Raw genomic sequence first — 17,627 nt, 5'->3', positions numbered from 1 at the left:
AAAAATACATGTAATTGATCAAATATACTTAAGTGTTAATAATTTCAAATTCCTTATATTAAGCAAACCAGACAGAACCATGTTGTTATTTACATTTTTTAAATGTACAAATAGCCAGGGGCACGCTCCAACGCTTAGGCATAATTTACAAATAAATTATAAGATTGTGAATTGAACCATTTCCTCATTATTACTTTTTATTTGATTTTAGTAAATATTTTCTTAATTCTATTTCTTGAACTGCATTGTTGGTTAAGGACTTGTAAGTAAGCATTTCACGGTAAGGTCTACCTACACCTGTTGTATTTGGCGCATGTGACAAATAAAATATGAATTGATTTGAGATACCCATCCTAAAACCCCATAGAATAAGCAATGCAGAGGTAGAAGCACTGTGGCCAGGAAAAACTCATTGGAAAAGGAAGAAACCTAGAGGGGTGACCAGTCCTCTTCGCGCTGTACCGGGTAGAGTTTTAAGAGTACCATTTAAGTCCCAATTTTGTTTTGTCAAGATGTTAAAATGTTCATAAGGGACCAGCAGGGTCGGAGAATAACCATAATGGCTATAGAGGGTTCAAACACTTCAAGACTCTTAAGGTTAGGCTTTTCATAGTCAGGGATTCAAAGTAGAGAGAGTAGACATTTTAAAAGTATGAACAGTCTTATTTCAAAAGCAACACAGTAGAAAAATAGGCCAGGACACTGACATGTGTAATGTAATACAAATAGTACGATAGTCAAGTGTGAAGAAACACTCACTGACATACTGTGCACATGCATGATCAGGAGGATGTGTGTTACACTTGGACCCTTGTGACATGAATGATCCAGTTGATAAACTGTACTAATCCATTTCCATGGATGGAGACTCTCCCACACATGAATTACTGACTCTTTTTATTAGTGATATTGTTTACTGAAAACGTGAAGCATCTAACCTTCAAGATTTAATAAATGGTCACTTGTTTTCTTTTACTCCCAGGAAACCCAAAGGGTGGAATGCTTACACATGGCAATGTTATTGCCAATTGTGCTGCTTTCATCAAGATAACAGAGGTAAACTAACCACCCTTTTGATTAATTTGTTCCTTGAATGGCTTATCAAAGGAAGTGTAAGCATTGTGAATATCAAAAGAAATATAGGTATCGTGAAACTAAGTGTTTTCTTATAACAGTAAGTATAATTTATTTAACCTGGTAACAATAGAAAACAAGTTCTTATTTGCAATAACAAACCTGGCTTAAAAACAGCTATTTTTATCTTAACATTTTCCTCTGCTTAGATGGGCAAGTAAAACAAAATGGGCCCTTATTATGCTTAGTGTCATGTTAATATGTACTGTTGTATTCCACAATGTGTGGAAAGCTGCTATTTACCAAGCCTTCTTTACACTTCCTTACCCACCACCCTGCTAAATGCCCTTTTAAAATCCAGTCAGTTATTTTTTTTCTCGCTCTTGTTCCTCAATCTTCATGTTGACTGACTTTCCTGTCTGTCCTCTCCTATCCGTTCCCTTTTTTTCCTTTTTTCCCTTCCATATCTTTTTCCGCTCTGTCTACTCAGAGCATACTCAAGCCCAGCACTAAGGATGTGCTCATCTCCTTCCTGCCATTGGCCCACATGTTTGAGAGGGTTTTTGAGGTAATGCAATGCCTGACGCGGGTGGGTGTGTGTCTTCCGCAGGTGCACTGCATGCTGAACCTCCACGACATTCACATGTCCTACCTACCTCTAGCACACATGTTTGAGAGGGTAGTGGAGGTACGTACTGAAACTGATAGAATGACGAGAAGCTGGAACCCCTTGTTTCATTTTACCCTTGTTAAAACTGAGACTGCAAGGATTGACCATCCATGATATCAGAATTTTAGTTTTAACCTTGTTTTGTGGCTATAGTGTTTTGTTTACATTTTCTTTGTTTATAAACATTGGAGTAAAATAAGCTTATTTTGGATTCTGATGGGGTATGACAGTTGGACGAAGCTCATCGGGCATAAGTTACATTCTTCAAGAATCCGTGTGTGTGTAGATAAATATAATTATTTTAAAAGGCCAAAAATGGTTGTAGCAATTGCGGATTGCCCCCTTTTTTTAAAACACTTAATGTCAAATATTTGAGCTTCGCTTGATTTAGTTTGCCCACTACCACAAAAGTGCAAACTCAAAGCTAGATCACCTAAAATTTGTTGGAACATATTTTACACGTGTACTTGACAGTTAACGGACACTTCCTTTTTCATCTGCCTCCTTCTCACAACCTCTACCCTTCTCCAGGGAGTGATCCTGGTGCACGGTGCACGGATTGGCTACTTCCAGGGGGACATTCGGCTCCTGATGGACGACCTGAAGACCCTGCAGCCAACAGTCTTCCCTGTCGTCCCCCGCCTGCTCAACCGCATGTTTGACAAGGTCAGATATACTGTAGACCCTGAAAGATGTTTTCAACAATAATATGACCGTATCATTTAGTACCAGTAGCTGGATTTATTTTAATGGGACATGCATAAAAGATGAATACAAAAATGTCTTGGAAAGGTTGTACATCTGTATTGAAACCTTTCTTAAAGCATGGGTAGGTGTGGGCAATGGTATGAAAACCAAGATGCTTCATAAACATTGCAAAGGTGGGTTGAACTGAATTTGACCACAAAGGTTTCAAATAGCTCAGTGGCCTAGATTGCTTTGGGGTTTGATATATTGTTGAATTCTCTCTTTTCTTTGGAGAAGGGGTGGTAGGTAGCCCAGAGGTCAGACAGGTGGACCAGTAGCTGGACAGGCACTGGTTCAAATCCTGGGCTGGGCTATAAAAGAGCAAACTGAACTGTCAACCAATGCTTTCCAGATTGTTGCTATCCATCCACCCCAGTTTTGCCCTTGATGAAGGCTCAAGGTTGGGAGCTGGGCATAAGACCAATATCCTTTGCAAGATAAATAAATAAGATTTATTTTCCTCTCTCCTTCAAAGATCTTCGGACAGGCCAACACGCCACTGAAAAGATGGCTGCTGGTTTTCGCCTCCAGGAGGAAGCATGCGGAGATGATGAATGGCATAGTCAGGAAGGACAGCTTGTGGGACAAGCTCATCTTCCAAAAAGTCCAGGTACACATGGATAGGAACATGATGGTTGTGCAAGAAAGGACAATGTTGACTTTAATGTTGCAACTTGTATGAGCCAAGTTTTGGTTTCGGGTTCTGGGTGAGGGTTAAGGTTAGGAACGGCAGGTAGCCTAGTGGTTAGTGTTGGGCCATGAGCCAAAAGGTTGCTGGATCGAATCCCCCGAGCAAGGTAAAGGTAAAAATATGTTAAATAAAATGTTTTTTTAGGATTGTGGGTATTGTAAAGATGAGGGTTAATGGTAAAAATAATTGGAAAGTGCCACACATTAGTATTTTTCATCATGGCAAATTTGTATGATGCATTATAATGCAACACTTAAAAGGATTAGCCCCCTTTTAAAAAAATAAAAATAAATAAAATAAAACATTAGCCTGAAATGACATACCCAAATCTAACTGCCTGAAGCAAGGATATGCATGTTCTTGGTACCATTTTAAAGGAAACACTTTGAAGTTTATGGAAATGTGAATGGAATGTAGGAGAGTATAACACATTAGATCGGGTAAAATATAATACAAAGAAAAAAAGAAAATATATGTGTGTGTGTGTGTGTGTGTCATCTTTGAAAGGCCATGTTATTCCAGCCCAGGTGCAATGTAGATTTTGGCCACTAGATGGCACCAGTGTATGTCAAGTTTTAGCCTTATGCAATGAACCATTGCATTTCTGTTCAGAATTTTGTATCAAGACTGCCCAAATGTGCCTAATTTGTTTATTAATAACTTTTCATGTTCAAAATTGTGCACTCTCCTCAAACAATAGTATGATATTCTTTCACTGAAATAGCTACTATAAATTGGACAGTGCAGTTGGATAACAAGAATTGAATCGGTCTGCCAAGATCAGATATGGCTGTCCTGAGAAATGTTCTTGTTACTTACAACTTCATGCTCATGGCATTAGCCTATGTTAGCTCAACCGTCCCGTGGAAGGCACACCGATCCCGAAGGAGTTTGATTGGGGGGGAAAATGCACTGAGTAGAATCCAGAGGATAACATGTTTCCAACATCGTCCCCGATTGAATACCCCCACAGACCCCAATATCGATACTTTTATCTTAAGGTTGTCTATTGCAGTGGTTCTCAATTGGTTTTGCCTCTGGACCCATATTTAACCAGGTTGTCTGTCGCGACCCAGTATTTGCATTGCAAAAAATTGCTCGAAATGCAATCTGTAAAACTATACTGAACAAAAATATAGATGCAAAAATGTCATTGATTCTACTGAGTTACAGTTCAGATAAAGAAATCGGTCAGTTGAAATAAATGCCCTAATCTATGGATTTTACATGACTGGGCAAGGGCAGAGCCATGGTTTGGCCTGATAAGGCATAGGCCCAGCCAATCAGAATTCGTTTTTCTCTACAAAAGGGCTTTATTATAGACACACCCACTCAGACGAACCCGCAGGTGAAGAAGTCTGATGTGGCGGTCCTGGGCTGGTGTTACATGTGGTCTGCGGTTGTGAGTCTGGTTGGACATGCTGCCGAATCGTCTAAAACAATGTTGGATGCGGCTTATGGTAGAGAATTAACATTAATTGAACATTTCTGCAGTCAGCATGCCAATTGCATGCACCCTCAACTGCATATTTTAGTGGCCTTTTATTGTCCTCAGCACAAGGTGGACCTGTGTAATGATCATGCTGTTTTAATGAGCTTCTTGATAGCCACACCTGTCAGGTGGATGGATTAACTTTGCAAAGGGGAAATGCTCACTAACAGGGATGCGCACACAACTTGAGAGAGAGGAGCTTAATGTGTATATGGAACATTTCTGGGTTCTTTTCTCAGCTCATGAAACATGGGACTTTACATGTTACGTTTTTATATTTTTTTCTGTCTGTTTTAAATGCTGTATTTTCATTTAATTTCTACATTTAATATCACGGGAACAACATTTCCAACACTTTCATTGTTAGTAATTACTTTTTGCCCATATTCTTGATCAGTGACGATTTTAGCATGTAAATCTTGGTGGGGCGGACTCCCCACAATTTCTTTTGAATGCTTGGCAGCAAAGCCGCTACACAACACAGCACTAAACAATATATTAATAATTATAATGGTGAAAGTGCCCACAATGTTAGGGCCTACACAAAGCTGTCCCAACAGCAGTCCCAAAGTCAGGTGTAGTAGCAGTGGTAAGGTTCTTTTGGAACTCACTGAAGTCTGAAATGTCCAAGTTTCCAGTTGTTTTGAATGCAGCAGAAGTCTGGATTGACAGCATGGCCAATGTTGAATGTTTATCCTTTGAAGCTTGGAAAAGAGACTCTTAAACCCAGACTTGGCCCACACACACCAACTCCCCTGAATAGCAGGCTAGTGACTGTTTAGCAGATGCTTGCAGTTAGCCACTAATTCCTTCCAAACCACTCATTGTTGAATTTGCGATTTTCAACTTCTTGTGTAATGTTTATGGCCGATGAGCACCAATTCACTTTATCGATAATTTATTTTCATATGACAAATATTGAAAAGGATTTGCTAGTAGATTGTCGACTTGATTCCTTCATGATGATCAGTCCAATCATAGCTACGGTAGATATGTTATTTGATGTAAATGTATCTGTGGCCAATGACCTTTTGCCTTCTTGGATGGGCACTTGTAATATAACTATGGCAGCACCCAAGGGGCTTGAATTTTCTAGCACTCACCTTAGATTTTGTGGTGATGTAGTGTCCCTATGAGTGACAGAACACTAAGCCAATCACGTGGCAACTAGAGAACATTACCAACCCCTACGCTCAGTATTTTCTGCTGGCTGCCCCACCACAGATAGCAAAAAAGAGACAATGTTTCTATGCGGCTTTATTAACTCAATTATTTTAATTTATTTAATTTTATTTATTTATTTATATATGAGTTATTTGCTGGCAGATATCAAATGTTATTTGTCACGTGCCGAATACAACAGGTAGACCTTACAGTGAAATGCTTACTTACAAGCCCTTAACCATCAATGCAGTTTTAAGAAAAATAAGATATTAATATAAAAGTAACAAATAATTAATGCTCAGCAGTACAATAGCGAGGCTATATACAGGGGGTACCGGTACGGAGTCAGTGTGCGGGGGCACCGGTTAATTGAGCTAATGTGTACAGTACAAATATTAATTTTCAGTCTGCTGCCTCAGTTTGTATGATGGCAATTTGCATATACTCCAGAATGTTATGAAGAATGATCAGATGAATTGCAATTAATTGCAAAGTCCCTCTTTGCCATGCAAATGAACTGAATCGCCCCAAAACATTTCCACTGCATTTCAGCCCTGCCCCAAAAGTACCAGCCGACATAATGTCAGTGATTCTCTCGTTAACACAGGTGTGAGTGTTGACGAGGACAAGGCTGGAGATCACTCTGTCATGATGATTGAGTTTGAATAACAGACTGGAAGCTTCAAAAGGAGGGTGGTGCTTGGAATCATTGTTCTTTCTCTGTCAAACATGGTTACCTGCAAGGAAACACGTGCCGTCATCATTGTTTTGCACAAAAAGGGCTTCACAGGCAAGGATATTGCTGCCAGGAAGATTGCACCTAAATTAACCATTTATCGGATCATCAAGAACTTCAAGAAGAGCAATTCAATAGTTGTGAAGAAGGCTTCAGGGCGCCCAAGAAAGTCCAGCAAGCACCAGGACCATCTCCTAAAGTCGATTTTAGCTGCGGGATCAAGGCACCACCAGTACAGAGCTTGCTCAGGAATGGCAGCAGGCATGTGTGAGTGCATCTGCATGCACAGTGAGGTGAAGGATTTTGGCAGATGGCCTGGTGTCAAGAAGGGCAGCAAAGAAGCCACTTCTCTCCAGGAAAAACATCAGGGAAAGATTGAAATTCTGCGAAAGGTACTGGGATTGGACTGCTGAAGACTGGGGTAAAGTCATTTTCTATGAATCCCCTTTCCGATTGTTTGGGGCATCTGGAAAAAAGCTTGTCCAGAGAAGACAAGGTGAGCGCTACCATCAGTCCTGCGTGATGCCAACAGTAAAGCATCCTGGGACCATTCATGTGTGGGGTTGCTTCTCTGCCAAGGGAGTAGGCTCACTCACAATTTTTCCTAAGAACACAGCCATGAATAAAGAATGGTAACAACACATCCTCCGAGAGCAACTTCTCCCAACCATCCAGGAACAGTTTGGTGATGAACCGTGCCTTTTCCAGCATGATGGAGCACCTTGCCATAAGGCAAAAGTGATAACTAAGTGGCTCGGGGAGCAAAACGTCTATTTTGGGTCCATGGCCAGGAAACTCCCCAGACCTTAATCCCATTGAGAACTGGTCAATCCTCAAGAGGCGGGTGGACAAACAAAAACCCACAAATTCTGACAAACTCCAAGCATTATGCAAGAATGGGCTGCCATCAGTCAGGATGTGGCCCAGAAGTAAATTGACAGCATGCCAGGGCGGATTGCAGAGGTCTTGAAAAAGAAGGGTCAAAACTGCAACTATTGACTGTTTGCATCGACTTCATGTAATTGTCAATAAAAGCCTTTGACACTTATGAAATGCTTGTAATTATACTTCAGTATTACATAGTAACATCTGACAAAAAATATCTAAAGACACTGAAGCAGGAAATTAATATTTGGTAGATGTATTAAACTTTTTTTAAAGTTTTTTTTTAACACTGAACAAATTCTTATTTACAATGACAGCCTACTGGGGAACAGTGGGTTAACTGCCTTGTTCAGGGGCAGAACGACAGATTTTTATCTTGTCAAAACTAAGGATGGTTTCTGGGATAATGGTGTTGATGTGAGCCATGACCAGCATTTTAAAGCATTTCATGCTACATATGTGAGTGCTACAGGTCCGTAGTCATTTAGGCAGGTTACCTTAGTGTTCTTTGACTATGGTGGTCTGGTTGAAACATGTTGTTATTAGACTCAGTCAGGGACTGGTTGAAAATGTCAGTGAAAGCACTTGCCAGTTGGTCAGCGCATGCTCTGACTACACGTTCTGGTAATCCGTCTGGCCCTGCGACCTTGTGAATGTTGACCTGTTTAAGTCTTACATCGGCTGCGGAGAGCGTGTTCAGTCGTCCGGAACATCTGATGTTCTCATGCATGTTTCACTGTTACTTGCCTCATTGCGAGCATATTAATGCCAAAATAAACATTTTAATACAGGCAACAATAAAATAACTGGTAGGCTTCAAAACTGGTCGTCACTGTCGTTGAAGGTTAACAAACTCACTGGGTTGAGACCAGAAAATCAACCAAAAATGGCACTGCTAATAGCTCTATATTAAATTATTGAAAAATGGTAAATTCATTATTTCTACACACCTGGTTTAAGTTCAGACTGGCATATTGTTTTTCTCTTCCCCACACGTGCGACCCAAATTTGAGAATCGCTGTTCTATTGTGTGAGGTACAACCATGGATGTCAATGTCTTTCCTCCTTTGTGTTCTCCAGAACAGTCTTGGGGGTCGTGTGAGGCTGATGATCACAGGAGCGGCCCCAGTGTCTCCAACCGTCCTGACCTTCATTCGGGCCGCTCTTGGCTGCCAGGTGAGACTTCCCTTCATGGATTTACAAATCAAATGACCGGTGCAAGAAAGGATAAACTCCCTCTAATCCATGCTTCCACCAATCCAATGCTTATAAATGCGTGGGGAAGAGTGCACAAATGCAAGCTTTCTCAGGAATTTGGATGCGGAGCCTGGTTGCGTTCCAATTCTCTAACCTAATTCTCATGCCTTTTTAAAAGCATTGTTTGGATTGGTGCAAGCATGGCTGGAAGGAGTTTCCCCCATATTCATCACACCTTTTAAATCCTTCAGGGGGAGTTTACAAGTAGAGAATTGGAATCTAGCACGTCTCATACCCTAGAGAAGCAGGTCCCTCTTTGAACTTTCCTGTTTGTTCAACAGGATTCGCCTTAGATTGCCAATAATGTTCTTTCTATCAGTCAAAACAATCACGTCATGCTTGGGAATCAACCTCACACCTTTCGGCAACCTTTCGACACTCAGGCTGCTGTGGTGCAGAAAGATAGATGATACTAGCATGAGAAACACAAGTTACTTAATTTACAATGCTTTCAAATAAATATCTGCTGCCTCTACTTGACAGTTTTACGAAGGCTATGGTCAGACTGAGTGCACAGCCGGGTGCACCATGTCCATGCCTGGGGATTGGACAGCAGGTAATACACATATTCAAGCGTTACTGAAGCATTCAATTGCTACCACATCGCACAATGCATACCACATCGCACAATGCATACCACTACATCTTTAATCCAACAAACAAGTCACACAAATGTCTCTACTCTGATTCTACAATTAACTTTGGTGTCTTGTTTGGCTCACTGGAACCTTCATGAAACCTTGAGACCATGTTGGTATTATGAAAGAACAGCCAAATAAAGTGTTACTGGAATGTGACAACTCATCTCTTTTTGCCCAGGTCATGTGGGGGCTCCACTGCCCTGCAACTATGTAAAGCTGGTGGATGTGACTGAGATGAACTACTTTGCTGCCAATGGGGAAGGAGAGGTAAGGTGTTTAGACCAATGGAAGTCCCACCTCAGTCTCAAATTGCTCCCTGTCCCTCCCCCTTGGCCCTAACTAGTCGATGTTAGCATATCTGAAGGGTCTGGATAGGTATAAGCACTACAGTGGTAAAGCTTCCACCATACTGATCTGCAAACATTGAACAATAAGGGCTAAGCTCAGTGGTAGGGTTTTAAGTTTGTTTTGTCAAACTCCAAACAAACTAAAAACACAATGTAAACACCATGGAAATTCCACACATGTGGCCCCTGTGTTGTTGATAGATCAGAATCTCCTCATTAACACCCATCAAAATTAGCCTGTCAACTCCAATACATGTTCATGTCATTGTCACCAATCAACTGCATTACAGTTAAAAACGACTTCATATACCACCATCGCTCTCTATATGGCTAGCTATGCTACCAGCTTATCTGAACAGGAGCTAGCATTTAGCAGACAGACACTATATATACAAAAGTATGTGGACACACCTTCAAATGAGTGGATTCAGCTATTTAGTCACACCTGTTGCTGATGGGTGTATAAAATCAAGCACACAGCCATGCAATCTCCACAGCCAAACATTGGCGGTAGAATGGCCTTACTGAAGGGCTCCATGGCATTCAACATGGCACCGTCATAGGATGCCACCTTTCCAACAAGTCAGTTCGTAAAACTTCTGCTCTGCTAAAGCTGCCCCAGTCAACTGTAAGTGCTGTTATTGTGAAATGGAAACGTCTAGGAGCAGCAACGGCTCAGCCACGAAGTGGTAGGCCACACAAGCTCACGTAACGGGAGTGCCGAAGCATGTAGTGCGTAAAATTGTCTGTTTGTTGCAACACAGAGTTCCAAGATGCCTCCGGAAGCAACATCGGCACAAGAGACTGTTTGTCGGGAACTTTGTGAAATGGGTTTCCCTATGGCCGAGCAGCCGCACACATGACTAAGGTCACCGTGCTCAATGCCAAGCGTCGGCTGGAGTAGTGTAAAGCTCATTGCCAGCTAGATGGTGAATCACGATTCACCATCTAGCAGTCAGACGGATGTGTCTGGGTTTGGCGGATGCCAGGAGAACGCTACCTGCCCCAATGCATTTGGTGGAGGAGGAATAATGGGGCTGTTTTTTTATGGTTTGGGCTAAGCCCCTTAGTTACAGTGAAGGGAAATCTTAATGCTACAGCATACAATGACATTCTAGACGATGCTGTGCTTCCAACTTTGTATCAACAGTTTGGGGAAGGCCTTTTCCTGTTTCAGCATGACAATGCCCCTGTGCACAAAGTGAGGTCCACACAAATGGTTTGTCGTGATCGGTGTGGAAGAACTTAACTGGCCTGCACAGAGCCCTGACCTCAACCCCATCAAACACGTTTGGGATGAATTGAAAGGCCGACTGCAACCAGGCCTAATCGCTCAACATCAGTGCCCGACCTCACGAAAGCTCTTGTGGCTGAATGAAAGCAATCTCCGCAGCAATGTTCCAACATCTAGTGGAAAGCCTTCCCAGAAGAGTGAAGGCTTTTATAGCAGCAAAGGGGGATCAACTCCATATTAATGCACATGATTTTGGAATGAGATGTTTGACCAGCATGTGTCCATATACTTTTGGTCACGTAGTGGATTTTCTAAACCCCAAAGAACAACTTCTAAACATTATGCAGCGAAAACGGCCAAATCAGATTTTAGTAACCGCATTATGGGCCTGTTAGAACGGATTTGATTAATATCCACGTTGTTAGATACGCTTTTTTGAATGGGCGCCAATGACTGTGTCCTTGGTCTCCATTCCATTGTTCTCTTTACCGTGTGTATTGGGACCGACTGGAATACTGGGGTGGGGGTGTTCCCCAGCTTGCTTTGATACTTCACAATTGAGGAGGTGGGTGTGTATCCTGGTCCCATGTTTGTATTTGATGTGTATATATAATTCTGCTTCTTTGCAGGTGTGTGTGAAAGGACCAAACGTATTCAAGGGTTACCTGAATGACCCGGAGAAGACAAAGGAGGCCTTGGATCAGGATGGCTGGCTCCACACCGGAGACATTGGGAAGTGGCTGCCTGTAAGTACTGTCAACTCTACATTCAACTCTACACTAGGCTACGCTTTTTAATGTTTTTTTTTAAATCAGCTAGCTCTTTCCCAATTCTGATCCTGGAGACACAATCTTTAGGCATGATGACTTGATTAGTTGAAGCAACTGTTGCTAGTGCTATGGCAAAAACAAAAATGTGCACCCCTTTGGGTCCCCAGGACCAAGATTGGCAAACATTGAGCTAGCCTATAAGGCGGGGATGGGAAATTGTCCTCTGGTGGGGCTTGCACGGTTACCATTTTTGTGCCAGAATTTAAATATATATATATTTTTATTTTTAACTTTATTTAACTAGGCAAGTCAGTTAAGAACAAATTCTTATTTTCAATGATGGCCTAGGAACCGTGGGTTAACTGCCTGTTCAGGGGCAGAACGACAGATTGTTTTTACCTTGGCAGCTCAAGGATTCGATCATGCAACCTTTCGGTTACTAGTCCAACACTCTAACCACAAGGCTACCTGCTGCCACAGAATGCCCAAGAATACTCACCACACATCGGGTGGAGAGGTGAGGAGTGAAATATGCCAGTTCGGAATAAGGGGGATGATTAGGTGGCCATGATGAAATGGGGCCAGGTTGGGAGTTTAGCCATGACAATGGGGCTAACACCCCTACTCTTACGAGAATTGCAATGGGATTTTTAATGACCACAGAGGGTCAGGACACCCGTTTATTGTCCCTTCCAAAAGATGGCACACTACGCAGGGCAATGTTCCCTTCACTGCCCTGGGGCATTGATCTCCTTAGCCCTCCAACACCAAGACAGCAGCATCTGTTATCCCATCCAGGGAGCGACCAGGACCGACCCTGCTTAGCTGATGACCCAGGACCTACCCTGCTTAGCTGATGATGATGATGAAATAAGTACCAGGCAAAAGAGATCAGCAGACATTATGCCTCAATCTATGACTGACTAAGAGTGTGAAAGTAGTAATGGGGCGAAATCTGATGTAGTTAACTAAGTACTGATTAAGTTTGTTTACTCTACTTTCAGAATGGTATTCTGAAGATCGTGGACAGGAAGAAGCACATCTTCAAGCTGGCTCAAGGAGAGTACATTGCCCCGGAGAAGGTCGAGAACATCTACATCCGGAGCGACCCGGTGGCCCAGATCTTTGTCCATGGCGATAGCTTGCAGGTTTGTGACAAACCAAATCATGTGTGCAAAGTCTTCTGCTGTGCTATTGAAACACTTCGTTTGTGGTTGGGTATGTACATGCATAATGCTGGATGTGGATGTGTGCACCATCTAATTGAAACTTGTTTGGGTGACACTTATGACTTTCATATATAAGCCACTGCTTGTAAATGTTGATACATTTGTAAATTAGTATAAATGCTTATGGAATTCTAAAAAGCTAAATGTTTTAAAATGTCTTGTTTGACACAGGCATGCCTGGTGGGCATTGTGGTGCCTGATCCAGACTTCTTACCAGGATGGGCAAAGAAGAAGGGCATCGAGGGTTCTTATTTGGAGATGTGTGCAAGCAAGGTTAGCTAGCTTCAATGGTATGGCAGATTTACCTGACAGTGTATTCAGTGGCTGATTTCCACAGTCCATGCTAGCATACCTCTTACACTTCAAGTGTTGTCCTCAGCAAAATGTCACTGGATCTTGCAGATCCGCTACAGTAACTCATGGTCCAAACACAACAAGACAGTCGCGAAGAGGGCATGACAACGCCTTTTCCCCCTCAGGAGACTGAAAAAATATGGCATGGGTCCCCAGATCCTGAAAGTTCTACAGCTGCACCATTGAGAGCATTCTGACCGGTTGCATCACTACGTAGTATGGTGATGCCATACCCCCTTACAGAGGGTAGTGCGTATGCACCAGTACATCACTGGGGCCAAGCTTCCTGCCATCCAGGACCTACTGTATATACTAGACAGTGTCAGAGGAACGCCCAAAAAATGTATTTTCTAGACTTATCTCGACAACCAGTAAGCAGTACCGAAGCGCCAAGTCAAGGTCCAAAAGGCTCCTTAACAGCTTCTACCCCCCAAGCCATAAGTCTACTGAGAACAATTAATCAAATGCCCCCCCCCCCCCCCCTCTTGTTTTTACACTGCTGTTACTCTCTTCTTATTATCTATGCATAGTCACTTTACCCCTGCCGACATGTACAAATTACCTTGACTAACATGTACCCCCGCACATTGATGCGGTACCGGTACCCCCTGTATATAGCCTTGTTATTGTTTTTATTTTATTCAGTTTATTTAGTAAATATTTTCTTAACTCTATTTATTGAACTGTGTTGTTGGTTAAGAGCTTGTGTGTAAGCATTTCACAGTAAGCTCTGCACCTGTTGTGTTTGGCGCATGTGACAAATAAGATTTGCGTGTAAAGCCTTAGAATGAAGGCTTGCACGGTTACCATTTTTTTGCATGCTAGTGTGGATATCGGAACAGAACCAAACACATCACAGTTTTTGTTTGTACTGAAAGTGCTCCATATAGAAAATGTGACTTCTGACATGCACATTTTTGGGTGGGATTGTATTAATGATAGACTAATGAACAAAATACTGAAAGATATTTTGAGTGAACTTTTTAAGTACAGCCATTAAGATGCATTGTCTACACTGCCTTGTCTGAAGTGCCTATCTTTCCAGGAGATGAAAAATGCCATCCTGGAGGACATTCTGAGGCTGGGGAAAGAAGGGGGGCTGAAGTCTTTTGAGCAGGTGAGGAATCCTTCCTAACGATCCACACATTCCTCAGGGACACGGTAACATTTAGACACGGTAACACTCACAAGTGATGTTGGTTCCAAATTGTGCATGATTATAATGCTGCCTCTAGCCCAGAGTACTCTTGGAGGGAAAAAACGAAACAACATTTGCATCTCAATGGGATGCTAAACACATAATAAGCTGAATAATGAATAACATGCTGTCTCGTGCAGGTGAGAGATATCTCGCTGCACACTGAGATGTTCTCCGTCCAGAACGGCCTCCTGACGCCCACGCTAAAGGCCAAGAGGACCGACCTCCGCAGTCACTTCCGAGAGCAGATTGACCTGCTCTATGCCAAGATCAAGATGTGAATCCCAGGTAGAGGGGAAAGGGAAACAGAGGGTGACAATCTGGAAACCATAGCCCCCCTTGACTGCAAATGCTCATCGGAGGTGACGGTTGTGGCCCTCTCTTGTCTACTGTGACAGTGTCTTTGGTCCCCTTGTGCTGTAGAAGAGATGGAGTGTGTGAGAGAGTGACTTATGTTAGAAACCGGGATTCAAACAAATGTAGGTAGACCCATGCACTGTGATTAGACTTTTTTAAAAGTTGATTTCCCAGAGATCACTTTCGCCATAAACGCAGCGCATGTCAGCGCAATCACTTTTAGGAGTAGATTGCAGTGCACAGGTTGTTTATCTACATTTGTTTATATTTAGGCCATAGTGAAAGGGGGAGAGGTTCATGCCTTATTGTCCATGTGACTCTGTCAACCATTCCTGTCAGCCATTTCAAGTGCCGATCGAGTCGCCTGTTAGGAGTTTCTCGACTATCTCAGTCGGTAATCCCTCAATTGTCAGTTTCAATTAACCCATTTTTACTAATCATCTCTAAGTTCTGACAAACTTTAGTTTTATTCTCTTTTTTTTTGTATATCTGCTTTTTTATGTTTCAAGACCACACCCATGCAGACATTTCAGTTGTTGAAAGACTGAGACAAATCACCATACGCAACTGTCTTAGTACTGTCTTGTTCAACTTGAGAAATACAGTAGCTATTTATAGCAGTCTAATATTTGTTTCTTTTAATTTAAGTTGATATTTAATATCATTGGTGAATTATTGTAAATAGTGTATCTGTAGAAAAAAAGTCACAAGAGGACTTCAATGGGTCACGGTTGATACAGCATGTTTTCTTTCTTTTTTTCTGCATTCCCTTGTTTTTCAACGTTGTACTGTCAGAAGGCCTTGTCTAAACCTTTCTGAACCTTCCGTAACTATTTTAGCACAAGACAAGTAGGAAGATGTCCATTCAGAAAGGTGTTATGATCTTGTGAATGGCCGCAAAGGAAATAAGCCTCCCACACAGCAGGGATAAAAGACTGCATGTGCAATACCAGAACAAAAACACACAACCTAAAGTGCCACCAATGTCTCTGCTATCACACAGAAACATTTATTCCGTAAGTGTCCTTTTAAAACTACAGTGGCCTCAATGTGCCAAAATGCACACGCATACCTGTTCTATCCATAGAAAACAGTCCTGCCGGCCAAGGGATACCTGGGTCATATTCAGCAGGCAACAATCAGGAGCCTAGCAGCCCAAATCCAATTCTCTCACCTTAATGTGCACTTGCCCCCCCCCCCCCATGCTTACACAAATCCAGTGCTTCAAACGGAGGTGGTGGAACTGACTTTTGTCCATTTGGAATGCACACTCACCATCTGTTTTGAAGATGTTTTCTCCCATTTGATGCCTAATGAAAGACCCTGGAGAATGATCAGGTTAAGCTGGCCAGTATCAAGCCATGGCTCGCTTGCCCCTTGAGAGTTTTTTTTTTTTGTTTTTTTTTTTTGACAAAAATAGTGACTTATTTGTTAGGTAGGCCTAACCATCATTTACCTCTATATAAGGAACCACATTATAGACATTTCAGTCTCCTTTGAGATCTAACAAAGAAAAAAAGGGTCCTTTTATGAATTCAGGTTATTTAACAATGAATTAAGTGCTCATGATGCACATTGACCTGTTTTGTTAACATTGTTCTGTACATGATTGGGTTTATCTGCTTGATCATGTTTCGAGACACCATCAGACGGCCAATACTAGGAACTTGAGCTCTCCTTAAATCGACAGTGTTCGGTTTCAATGTGTTTTTGTACAGGAGTAAAATTCATACCTTTCATTTACTCCACTGTACCAAATAAACCTGTTTGTCTTACTGTAGCCCTCTCTGCTTCATTGTACTTTTTTGTTGTATACAGACATTATTTGAGATGTACACAATATGATGAAACTGATTTCAGTCATCACAAAAAAACGTTAAACTTTATTAATTATTTCTTTATTTAGATTCCCATTAGCGTTTTCAGAAGCATCTGCTACTCTTCCTGGGGTCCACAAAAAACACTAACAAAACACTGATAGACAAGGACAGTCACAAAATAAAAAAATACAATATACGAACAATGCATCTAAAAAAATGTTGTTGCCTCATAGTTCCCTCTGCTCCATGAGATGTTTAATCTGTTTCCAAAATGTAATTTTGATATTTGCTTAAGTAATTGTAACTAGGAGTTCCATACATTCATGGCTCTGTATAATGTGCGTTGCTGTGAATTCGTTTTGGACTTCGGGACTGTGAAGAGACCCCTGGTGGCATGTCTTGTGGGATATGTATAGGTGTCTAAGCTAAATGCTATTTGATAATGCATACAATCCTGGAATTTTCATTTGCAGTAATATTTCTCAAACTAGAAGAGAAGCAGTTCATCTATCATGAACCCTCACCCAGGTTAGACTGGTGTGCATCTTATGTATGGGTTGCTGTGTTTTGAGCCAACTGCAGCTTTGCTAGGTCTTTGCCACACTTTACCATATTACCGGAGGACAGTAATCAAGGTGGGACAAGCCTTAACAACTTGTACAGTTGATTGTTGTATACACCATTTCCCCATCTTCATGACTTGATAATTGACCATCCAATGTTATACCTAGGAGTTCGCTTCCTCAACCTACTCAGTGGTCACACCCTTTATGCACAACTCCAGTTGAGGTTTAGGTCTTACTGTTTTGAAGCAAATAAAATGCTTTTAGTTTTATGTATTTAAGACTAGTTTATTATTAACCACCCATTCTGATACTAAATCTTTATTTAGAATTTCAGTGAGCTCACTGGCTTTTGGGTGCTGACATGTTAAGTGTGGAATCATCCACATACATGGTCA

The 17,627-nt window shown here is 41.7% G+C and overlaps 1 protein-coding gene across 5 annotated transcripts in view; it reads left to right on the top strand.

The window, feature by feature from the left end:
* The window catches only part of acsl1a (acyl-CoA synthetase long chain family member 1a), a 62,793-nt gene extending 46,167 nt beyond the window's left edge, over positions 1–16,626 (top strand). For 2 of the 5 annotated variants that reach the window (XM_036933377.2, XM_090187144.1), the window contains exons 10-21: positions 983–1,056; positions 1,685–1,762; positions 2,276–2,410; positions 2,967–3,101; positions 8,540–8,635; positions 9,200–9,272; positions 9,536–9,624; positions 11,568–11,684; positions 12,713–12,856; positions 13,109–13,210; positions 14,337–14,408; positions 14,630–16,626. In XM_036933377.2, the coding sequence (XP_036789272.1) occupies positions 983–1,056; positions 1,685–1,762; positions 2,276–2,410; positions 2,967–3,101; positions 8,540–8,635; positions 9,200–9,272; positions 9,536–9,624; positions 11,568–11,684; positions 12,713–12,856; positions 13,109–13,210; positions 14,337–14,408; positions 14,630–14,770 (1,256 nt within the window). In that variant the 3' untranslated portion in view covers positions 14,771–16,626. Of the gene's footprint in view, positions 1–982; positions 1,057–1,564; positions 1,763–2,275; positions 2,411–2,966; positions 3,102–8,539; positions 8,636–9,199; positions 9,273–9,535; positions 9,625–11,567; positions 11,685–12,712; positions 12,857–13,108; positions 13,211–14,336; positions 14,409–14,629 lie in introns of all 5 variants that reach the window. The other 3 variants (XM_021619047.3, XM_090187145.1, XM_090187143.1) reach the window with 2 other exon arrangements.
* The last annotated feature ends 1,001 nt before the right edge of the window (positions 16,627–17,627 follow it).

The sequence above is a fragment of the Oncorhynchus mykiss genome, chromosome 10 (genome assembly GCF_057628025.1).
Source record: "Oncorhynchus mykiss isolate SJ-2025 chromosome 10, ASM5762802v1, whole genome shotgun sequence".
NCBI classification, from domain to species: Eukaryota; Metazoa; Chordata; class Actinopteri; order Salmoniformes; family Salmonidae; genus Oncorhynchus; species Oncorhynchus mykiss.
Note: the sequence above shows the minus strand (reverse complement) of the source record. Positions and strands in the feature narration are given on the sequence as shown.